The sequence below is a fragment of the Canis lupus genome, chromosome 14 (genome assembly GCF_003254725.2).
Source record: "Canis lupus dingo isolate Sandy chromosome 14, ASM325472v2, whole genome shotgun sequence".
NCBI classification, from domain to species: domain Eukaryota; kingdom Metazoa; phylum Chordata; class Mammalia; order Carnivora; family Canidae; genus Canis; species Canis lupus.
This window is the reverse complement of record NC_064256.1, coordinates 35,692,925-35,703,768: the sequence shown is the minus strand read 5'-3', so window position 1 is coordinate 35,703,768 and position 10,844 is coordinate 35,692,925. Positions and strand designations below refer to the sequence as shown.

The 10,844-nt window shown below is 49.1% G+C and overlaps 1 protein-coding gene across 6 annotated transcripts in view; it reads left to right on the top strand.

The window, feature by feature from the left end:
- The first annotated feature begins 304 nt into the window (after positions 1 to 304).
- The window catches only part of CDCA7L (cell division cycle associated 7 like), a 51,107-nt gene continuing 40,567 nt past the window's right edge, over positions 305 to 10,844 (top strand). For 2 of the 6 annotated variants that reach the window (XM_035698265.2, XM_025464337.3), the window contains exon 1: positions 357 to 475. Coding sequence is in view for 2 of the 6 variants with exons in the window: in XM_035698266.2 (XP_035554159.2) it covers positions 452 to 475 (24 nt within the window). In the remaining 4 variants the exon portion in view is untranslated. Of the gene's footprint in view, positions 476 to 1,307; positions 1,335 to 10,844 lie in introns of all 6 variants that reach the window. The other 4 variants (XM_049093699.1, XM_035698266.2, XM_025464338.3 and 1 more) reach the window with 4 other exon arrangements.

The window sequence follows — 10,844 nt, the reverse complement described above, 5'->3', positions numbered from 1 at the left end:
AGCCCTGCAAATATCCGGCGCGCGGAGCCGGGCGTGCCAGCTGGAGGCTGCGCCGGGACTGCCCCCTCGCTTCTCCCGCGCGCAGCCCGGCCGGACCGCTCCACTCCCTCCCTCCGCTGCAGGGGGGGAGCCCGGCGCCCCCGCGCTGGCCGCCGCCCCGGGCCGCGCCCCCCCGCAGCCCCCGTGTCACGCCGCGGGCGCGGCGGAGTTCACCGGCCGCGGACTTCGGTCGGAGCCCCGAGGCTCGCAGCCCGGGGCCGCGGCGCCGAGTGGGCGGCGCGGCGCGCTCCCCCCCGGCCCGGGCGCCGAGTGCGCCCCTCCCCCGGCCCGCCGGAGCTCGGGCGCAGCGCGCGGGCTGCGCGGCCGCGGGGCTTCTGCGTGCGCCGGGCCCGTGGCGAGCCGCGTTCCCGGGGCCGCGTGCTCGGAGGAGGCCGCAGCGCGGGTGGGAAGAATGGAGCTGGCGTCCCGCTCCCAGGTGAGGGCCCCGCCGCAGCCCGGCCCGCCTGCGCCCTTGCGCCCGGGCCTCCTCCCCCTCCCCCGCCCGCGCTGGAAACGTGGCCCTCGGCCGCCGCGCTGTGGACCTGGCCGGCCGCGCCCCGCAGGTGTGCGCCCTGGGTCTCGGTGCGCCCGCGGGGCTGGGGAGCCTGGGCGTCGCCTCCGCCCCGGGTGGGGGCCGGGGTGGGGGCCGGGGCGGGGGCGGGGGCCGCGAGCCCCGCGGGGGTGGCCGCGTTTCGTGGGAAGCGCGGGCGGGAGGCGGCGGGGGCGTGGAGCCTGAGTCTGCACCGGGTGGACCCGGCCTGGAGCCCGGGTGGTGCGCGGAGCCCTTCTGGTGCGCGCCCCCTGCTTTCTCCGGGGATTGGCACAGAGATCAGGAAGTTTCAGAAAAGTGTGATATTTTTCTAAAAAAAAAAGTCGGGAGTCCGGGAGTCCAGTTCAACTTGGATGATGGAGTGTAATTTACAAGGAATTGCTCTTGTATTTGTTCTAGAGCTTTTATGTTTTGCAAGGGATTTGTAACCCTTTGGGAGGGGGAGATGGCAACGTCATGAGACCAAGTTAAAAAACAAAAAAAAGCAAAAAAAAAAAAAAAAAGAAAAGAAAAAACCCGAGATCACAAACCGTAAACACAGCGGGACCCCGATTACGCTTTATGGTTCTAACTAGGTTTTTAAAGTCTCGTTAACAAACACTTGAGAGAAGCCCCCCCCCTCCATCCCCGTCCCCCCTGTTCCAGTGGGCGGTGGGAATGTGGACGTGACTTCAGTTTTCTGTTTTACTTCTTAAAAGAGCTTTTCCTTACTTTCTAGTAACGAACGTACCTAGTATCTTCAGAGGTAAGCAGTACCAAGTTTTTTCAAATGGACTAAAAATAAAACTTTTAGAGGGGGAAGGAAGCAACTTGTGGGAGCCCGAGAGGCTTTGTGTGACGGTTGGGTCCCCCCCCCCTTGTGTTTGTGAGTGCCTTTGACTCACCGCTTGCACTTTATCTTGGACTGGTGCTTCACCTCTTCTCCACCTGGGTGCTGGGCCTTGGAGGCGGGGATCCGATCCGGGCGTTGGCCTTGGGAGAGCGAAGCGACCCAGAAGCGACCCCGCGAGTCAGTGGTGCCTAAGCTCGGGCCGCTGTCACCTGCCTGGGTCCCGGCGCAGATGAAAGCAGAGCCACCCGTGGTCGCTTTGGCTATTGAGTGATATCCTAAAGGCCTCCTGAAAGTAGACATTTGAGAAAAAATTGTTGTGCATGTTGAGAGAGTACTATTTTTCATTTTCCCCAAATGAAGGGAGGTATTTAAAAGCAAGGAAAAAAAAAAAAAAAACAAGAGTACGAATAAGAAGGACCTTGAGACAGGCTTAGTTTTTTGTTTTATTTTCCACTGACCTTGACCATATAGGTTTAGCCTCCTCTGCTTCTGGGAGGCTTGGGTTTCTCTAGGACTTAACCCTTTCTGCAAGGAGCCTTGCGGCCCATGTGAGTTTCATCCGAAAATGTTTCTTGAGGGGATCCCTGGGTGGCGCAGCGGTTTGGCGCCTGCCTTTGGCCCAGGGCGTGATCCTGGAGACCCGGGATCGAATCCCACGTCGGGCTCCCGGTGCATGGAGCCTGCTTCTCCCTCTGCCTGTGTCTCTGCGCCTCTCTCTCTCTCTCTGTGACTATCATAAATAAAAAAAAAAAAAAAAAAAGAAAGAAAATGTTTCTTGAGAACATGAGCTGGAAACCTGTTGTTCTGCTCCACCTGTACTTCCACCACTTAACTACACAGTTCATGTTTAGATTTAAAATGTCCCGGAATGTGTTGTCGGGAGTGAACGTTTTACCTTCAAATAATAAGGCTAATTTTTGGTACCTCTAAAACGTTAAATAAACTATTTACCGGGTGGGGGTAATCCGCAAATTATATCTGTCCCATTATACACTAATTAGGGCAAATTACTGTATGTAAGATGATCAGGTCCCCCCCCCCCTTTCCAAAGACCTAATTGACAGCACAAATTAAGATGCGTGATGATTTTTCCAGTGGAAATGTTCCTGTTCATCATAATTTAAATGTGAGCAGATTATAGTCTCTTTAAATTAGTGGAGAGGTTCAATGGGGTGGGCAGGTGACTGCAAATAACAGCACTTAATGAACGTTTCAGGCACAGCAAGATGTTAAATTCATGTGGTTCTACCCTGTACCCCGGCCTTATGAATAAAGCAGTGTGATGCACCGCCTGAAGCGGCATTAGTGCACAGTGGCTTTTAGTCTCACACATATACTAAATATAATTTCCATCCCTCGGAAGGGGCACAGCCGGAACCGGTTCCAGCAAAGCAGCTTAGGCCCCATGTTAGGGGAAGACCGTGTTTTAAACTGAAGTCCTTTCTAGCTTCTGCTTTTTTGCAACCCTCCCTCCCCCCAACCCCAGTGTCTTGGATTTGATGTCCAGCTGTGTGGGACCACACCTCCTGTGGGTGTAGACCTTGTTGGGCTGACCACTGTTGTCTTTGTGCCTTTTTGTGCAAGGGTAAGATTAATGCCCCATGAAGGCGAGAGAGCTTTCTGAGAGCTCGCAGCCGTGCAGCTTAGAATTGCTGGAGGATCAGACTGCTTCAGCTTCCTAGCAGAGGAATCAGAAAGTCCTGGATGTCGGTGTTACCCTTTTACTAAACTGTTCTTGCTCTAGGGTGCAGGTTGGACCCTGCACCCTGCAGAAGGAAATGAGGCTAAACTGTTTCAGGAATAAGCATGGAGTTTGGGATTGAAGTGGTAAAGAGGAATTTGTCTGGTATGGTCCTCATAGCTACAGAGTATACTCTCTGGTTCTCTGACTTCATGTCTGTGTCCAGAGCCTCAGAAGCTGCTTGGGCAGGCCGGGGGTGGTGGTGGTGGTGGTGGTGGTGGTGGTGGTGTGTGTGACTTCTTGGAAGGACAGCACAATAATTTGCCATTTTAATGTCCCATATTTAAAAAAGACTGGTGGGTGGTGGGTTTGATGTATTTCTGACAATCGCATCCATAGAAGAACTGAATTCTGAGTAATGAGAAATTTCAGAGATCACAGCAATTCTGATCTGGGCAGGTACGCAGGACAAAAATCCGTGAGATAATTGTGTGACTTAAAACCACTTTATCGGGATGCCTGGGTGGCTCAGCGGTGGAGCGTCTGCCTTCAGCCCAGGGCGTGATCCTGGAGACCCAGGATCGAGTCCCACATCAGGCTCCCTGCATGGAGCCTGCTTCTCCCTCTGCCTATGTCTCTGCCTGCCTCTTTCTGTGTCTCTCATGAATAAATAAATAAAATCTTTAAAAAAAAAAAAACCACTTTATGACTATTACAGTAAACTAATGAGAGGTCAAAAAAGCCATTCAAATGGAACAGGCGTGTTCATTTTAAACTGTTCTTGCGAGTTCTGCTTTACCCATCAGCACTTTCTCTGAGCTACAGTTTAGAATTTTTACCTCCAAGATACGATTTTGTTTCATAAAAGACCTAGCTTTATTCACCAACGTGGGATTGACAGAGGCTGATGGAGGAGGGATAGAGATAAGAAAATATTAGTAGGATCATTTTATTTTCTTTTTGGAAAGCAGTGGTTTCTGAATGCTTTATTTATTTTACTTGAAGTTTTTAATTTTAAATCCTGTATCATTAACAGTGTTTATTAGTTTCAGGTGTACAGTATAGGGAACCAACAGTGTCTGTACGTACATCAGTCAGAGCTCATCATGAGATGTGCGCTCTTAATCCCCGTCACCTCTTTGATCCATTCTTCCCCCAGCTTCCCTCCGGTAACCATCAGTTTGTTTTCTCTCTGAATGTTTTTAAATAGGACCACGCAGAGGCATATTTGGTAAATATAGCTGAAGATAGACACGCAGAATACTTGGTCTTCCACGGTGGTAAATGCTACCTTCTGTATTCGGTGCAAAAATACCCGGTGGAGTCTCAAGGTTAGAGGGGCCAGAGTTCGGGTGTAGACAGCTGATGGCTTCCTGCCTGTGCTTCTTCATAATCGCCAGCTGATGACGGAGGGGCTCCCTGACTGGGCTAGTCTGTTTGTCAGGTGTCCTTTGAGCACTTTCTGTGTGCTGGATATTACAGTCATTCTGGAACTCCTTGCCTCTTCTGCCTTTGCTGGAACTCAGCTGGCTTTTGCTGTGCTATGGAGGCCTACAAGTCCTTGGGGTTTGGGGAATGGGAGAAGACCTTAAGAGCCACCCCCCTGCCCCCCATGGAAACTATCCTTTCCTTTTATCAGATTTGATCCTCGCTGTAGTTCTGAAGTGTCTTGTATTAACTCTGTTTTAAAGATAAGGTGAACTAGAGTGATTTGCTCTGGGCAACCCAGCCAGGAAGGGGCTGAGCCAGGATTTTGTCTTCAGAGCCAATGCCTGACTTGCCACTGGACTCACGAGATCTCGGCAAGGCACAATTTTGCAAGTTGGCAAGGTTGGGCAGTCACTTCACTGAAGTAGCGTTAGGAGGATTGAAATCTCTGTCCACCTTCTAGTGCCATTGAATTAATCCAGGGCGGGCAGCCCCGGTGCTCGGCGGTTTAGCTCCACCTTCAGTCTAGGGCGTGATCCTGGAGACCCGGGATTGAGTCCCCTGTTGGGCTCCCTGCATGGAGCCTGTCTCTGCCTCTCTCTCTCTCTCTCTCTCTCTCTCTCTGTGTCTCTGAGTCTCTATGAATAAATAAAAAAAAAATCAATGAATTAATCCAGGACATGCTAAGTATAATGTATTATTTAAATATAAGGGGTTGTTAGCACTCTGGGATTTTCTCATAATACCTTTGCTCCTCCCTTTAGCTAGAAGGGCTGAGCATTAATAGCAGCTGGTTCTGGTTCTTTTTTTTTTTTTTTTTTTTTAATTTTTATTTACTTATGATAGTCACACAGAGAGAGAGGCAGAGAGACAGGCAGAGAAGCAGGCTCCATGCACCGGGAGCCCGACGTGGGATTCGATCCCGGGTCTCCAGGATCGCGCCCTGGGTCAAAGGCAGGCGCCAAACTGCTGCGCCACCCAGGGATCCCTGGTTCTGGTTCTTTTTAGACACTGACCAGATTAGTCTTTGGACAGGCTTCTTTTGATACTGTGTAAAAGCCAGCACGGGAATATGAATAAGATCCAGAAAGCTTTTACATAGCAATGATATATAGATGAATTTTGTATTGTACAAGTACTAGAATACTGTTCATAGAAGCTGAAATAAAATAGTTGGCACTAGTGCCCTACCTCCCCTACTCTCTGGGTGTCATTTTCTAGATCTTTCCCATCCAGTGTTTGCTTGTGTTTAGTTACCGTTTTTTGCCTAATTTTGCAGTATGATGGCAGTTAGAATTCTGCTGTCTTTAGCACTGTCCGTGCCATTTCTGGGTAGCTCAGAGTTCATGGTTTTCATTTTTAATGACTGCAGCATTTCACTGAAGGGTAAGTGTTTTATATACTGTTGAAAAATTTTTGCTTTATTAGAAAGACTTTATTAGAAGGAACTTTACAATAAATGTCTTGTGGTGGTACGTGCCTCGTGTTGGAGTCCAGGCTGTTTTTAATTATCATGTATTTAACTATCTCCCGAAAGGAATGTGCCTACTTTGCAGTGGATGGGAGTCTCTGATGGATGTTTTTTCTCCTGTATTGTGCTGTGTTAGCTAAGAGGAGTGTTGGCTCAGGGTAGAACCCGGGCTCATGATAACTGGACTAAAACATTGTTTTATTCCTTAAATTAGAGCACCTGGCAGTGTATTTTTAGTTTAAGGGAATGTGGAGAGTAGTCCTAGAGGTGTGTTCTTTAGCATCTAGGAAATGAACAGATGCAAGCACGTGCTAACGGATGCAGTGCCTGTGGATTGGGCTGTCCTGGAATTTTGCAAGTTGGTCACGTGGATGTGGAAGGGCAGAGATAGCCTGCTCTTAGCTCCTCTCCTGTATGGCACTGAATCACTTTGTTTTGCCTTCTTTTGTATTGCTTATTTCAACTATAAAGCATCTCTTAGATGTCTGAAAATACGTGTTCATCGAAGGTTGGATGTCTAAAGGTAAAACAGTAGGTTCATAATATGGGGTTTCTGAGAGCTAAGAAGAATGTATCTCTGGATCTGGGTGCTGGTTATAATGGGTTCGTGCCGTTTGTAAAACTTTACCAGGCTGTGCGCTTAAGCTATATGCACTTTCTGTTGTACTTAAAACGCTTGAAAAATAGCATGTCAAATCCCTGTGAGTCCTGAAGCCCATGCTTTCAGGCTGCCCAGGGGTGTGGGTGACGACTTCCCAGGTGGCTTGTGCCCTACCAGTTGTACCGATATCCTCAGCACTGGGTGTAGTCCAGGGATCCCTTCCCATAGACCCCCTCTGATGTTGCCCCAAGCCCTCCAGAGCAGCAGCACAGCTGTTTGGGACCCCCCCCCTTTCCCCCATCTTTAAACCTCTGCTTACAGGAGGGTCCTATGTACCTGGAGAGTCCCTTGCATCTGTGATTGAGCTCTGGCATCTGGGTCTTTTGGCACAGAGCCTGGCCTGGCACTGCCTTAGCTGTCTGCCGGCAAAACTTCTCCGTTAGGAGGGCCCTAGCATTTACCCCAAGGTAGTGGGTGGTGACCCTAAATCATGTGGCAGGCCAAAATGATAATTATTCTGATCTGTGCAGGGCCTGGCATATAGCAGGTGTTAAATATTTGTTGGATTGTAAAAAAAAAAAAAACAAAAAAAAACACGATAGTTTATGGCTGTCACTGGGTAGCGAGAGGAAGTATGAGTTAGGACAGGTTGCAACATCCTTTAGTGGGGTTTCTCAAATTCTTCTGTTGGACTGATGGCGGAGGCCAGTTCCAGCCTGCCCCAGAGGCCCGGAGGTGCAGCAGCTCCACCCTGTCAGTGCGGGGGGGATTTTTTCATCCGTTTCCAGTTTTATCTTTGAAAGTTAGGCCTACTTTGCATTCTATTCCATAATATATTTTTATTTATTTTAACACAAAAAGGTTTTTTAAAATTATTCTCCTGGGGGAAAACATTCCCCCTCCCCTATCCCATCTATGGTCTTGAAAGCCTTCGGGCTGTACTGAGTCCCTCAGTTTGAGAAGCGTAGAACTGCTTGCTGAGTGTAAAATGTAGAGAGCATACCTGTAATAAATCCTGAAGTAGAAAAGCTACCTCCCCGCCTAGTCCCCCACTCCATAATATCTTTGTATTGAAAACTCCACGAGTCTGAGGGGAGTTAAATGGGAAAAGCAAAACAAATCAAAAACACTTCAGTTGATATTGAAATAAATCCCTAAGCGTATTTTTTAAAATGCAAAATATCTAGTGCCTTTATTTTGTTCTTGGTAACACTGGTTTAACATGGAAAGTTAAGAAAAATCAAAGTGTCTTTAAAATTAGTGCTTATTCTTGGGACACCTGGGTGGCTCAGTGGTTGAGCATCTGCCTTTGGCTCAGGGCGTGATCCCGGGGTCCTGGGATCGAGTCCCGCATGGGGCTCCCTGCATGGAGCCTGCTTCTCCCTCTGCCTGTGTCTCTGCCTCTCTCTCTCTCTCTGTCTCTCATGAATAAATAAATAAAATCTTAAAAAAAAAATTAGTGCTTATTCTTCATCTTCTCTCACTTGCCTTTTTTTCCCCCCTGACAATTGGTTCCAGGCATTTGTTGTTGTTGTTATTGGGAGAGTTTTTAAATTAAAATAAGGGAAGACAATGGGGTTTCGTCCAGCCATTCCCGCACCTGCCCCGGGGCCTCTGACGTAAAGGCCCTCCTGCTGTTGGTCCACACTGCCCGCTTCAGCGTCTCCCTGCAGGGGGTACCTAGTCCTCACGCCCTTCATTGCCCTTCATTGCACCTAGCGTGTCCTCCTCCTTGGCTGTAACTGGGACCCAAGAAGGGACGCACTCAGGAGCCTGTCCGTTCCCTGCGGCACAGAGCCAGGAGCTGAGTGGTGTCAGCAGCCTGCACACGCGTGCCGTTGCAGAGGTTGTTCAGAAGCCTTTTCCCGACGTGCGTGCGTCAAGAGGACCCCTGTATCAGGCCCTGAGGCCTGGGCTGTGGGAGGCACATCCTCCCCCACTGCCCTGTCACCGTGAAGGTCCCTTCAGTGCTGGTCTGGAGTGAGCCCAGGGGCGCTCGCCTGCCCTGAAGGACAGGCCCCTCCTGCCTGGCTGTTGCCCACATTCTTGGTTCTTGCTCCCACCTGTCCGCGCCTCCTCGAGGCCGACTCTGCCCTGCAGCTGTGGGCACGAGGCGGCCTCTCTCACCTGTACCCCTCACCGCCTGGTTGTTGCCCTCCTGCACTTCCCTGATGGTCCCATCTCTTGCAGCACATTGAAATTGTGTTGGAGATGGGACGCCTGGGTGGCTCAGCAACTGAGCTCCCGCCTTCAGCCCGGGGCCTGATCCTGGAGACCCGGGATTGAGTCCCATGTCGGCTCCCTGCATGGAGCCTGCTTCTCCCTCTGCCTGTGTCTCTGCCTCTCTTTCTCACTCTCTCTTTTTCTGTCTCTCATGAATAAATAAATCTTTGAAATCATTGGGGCATTGTCTCACCCTACAGGGCATGGCTCATCCCTCATGGGACTCCTTCGCCTGGTGGTACCCTCGTAGTACTCCACTAAGGAGAACACACTCTCGAGTAACTTTCAGTAATGAACGTGGACATAGCCTGCTCACACAGTGCTTTTAAGTCCTAGTTGGGAAGCTGTCAGGGGTCTGTGCAAATGATCTCTCCTTTTCCTTCTGGGTATATGAGGGGAATGCATTTTCCTGGTCCTCATAACAGGCAATGTTGTTGGACCTGGTTTGACCTATAAGATGTAAGAAACGTTCTGTGTCACTTCTAGGTGCTGTTTTTTTGTTTTGTTTTGTTTTGTTTTGTTTTGTTTTAAAGAGAGACAGATGGGTGGGGGAGAGAGGCAGAGGGACAAGGAGAGAGAATCTTAAGCAGGCTCCATGCCCAGCACAGAGCCCAGTGGGGGGCTCCATCTCACAACACAACCCTGAGATCAGGACCTGAGCTAAAATCAGGAATCGGAAGCTTAACCTACTGAGCCCCCTGGGCTCCCCTCAGGTGGAATTTTTAAATGCCAGTGCATCATTTGCCACGTCTCCTTCCCTCTGCTGCTGCATCTGCCAGCCTTCCAGATACTGGTAGCGGTGTCCGCCCAGGGCCTGTGTGGGGACAGTGTGGAAGAGTGTAGAATGCTTCACCTGGCTGGCCCAGGATGCCAGGTCATGAACAAGAGAGAAACCTTTTTTTGTCTCAACCCTTTAAGACTTGGAATTGTTACTGCTTTATAACCTGACATGTCCTGACACACAAAGGCTCTCACGTTTCAGTTGTTCATCCGAGTGAGCTGGGATTGTGGTAGCAGTAGAAATATGTGGGCTGCTTTTCGATTCTAAGTGAATGGGGTCAGGCCAGTGCTCCTGTATTAAGGGTTTGGTGTTCAGGGATGGATAGTGGTGCCCTGTGGTAGGCAGGAGAGTCCCACTGGAAGTAATAGTCGTTCTGTCCAGAATGCTGACAGTACCTGGTTGAAAAACACTGAGAGCAGACTTGTCCAATTTGATAATCAGTCTTTCAGAGTCCAGTGAAATCTTGATGTTGGTATCATATTTCTTGTCTGCTGACCTTTTTGGAAAAGGAAATCACCCAGCACTTCTCAAGTGGTTTGGCTCACTTCCGTCCCAGGACCTCTGCCAAAACTCCAGGTCCTCTTTTACTCACCTGGAAAAATCTTCTAAGCCCTCTGCATATGCATGTCTGTAAGTTTCTCCTTACATTATCACTTTTTGAAATAACAGTGGTCATTTTTTTTGCGATTTGTTTTGGAAAAATATGCATAACGTATAATTTACTGTTTCACCAATTTTTAAGTATATAATTTGGTGGCATTTGGTACACATTATTGTGCAGCCATCACCTTTGTCCATCTCCAGAACTTTTTCATGATCCTAAACCGAAACTCTGTACCCTTTAAACACTAATCCCTATTTTCCTCTCCCCCTCATCCCGCCACCAATGGTAACCACCATTCTACATTTCTGTGTCTATGAATTTGACTATGCTAGGTACAACGTGAAGTGGAATCAGTATTTATCCTGTTGGGTCTTGTTTATTTCACTCAGTTTAATGTTTTCAAGGTCCATTCAGGGATGTGTGTGTGTGTGTATCATAATTTCATTCCTTTTTAAGGCTGAATAACAGTGCATTGCATGTATATACCGTGTTTTGTTCATCCATCCATCCATGCCCATTGGGCTGTTGCCACCTTTTGGCTATTGTGAATAATGCTATTGTAAACACTGGTATAAAAATACTTGTTTGAATTTCTGGCTTCAATATTTTTGCACATATACCTAAAGTGGAATTA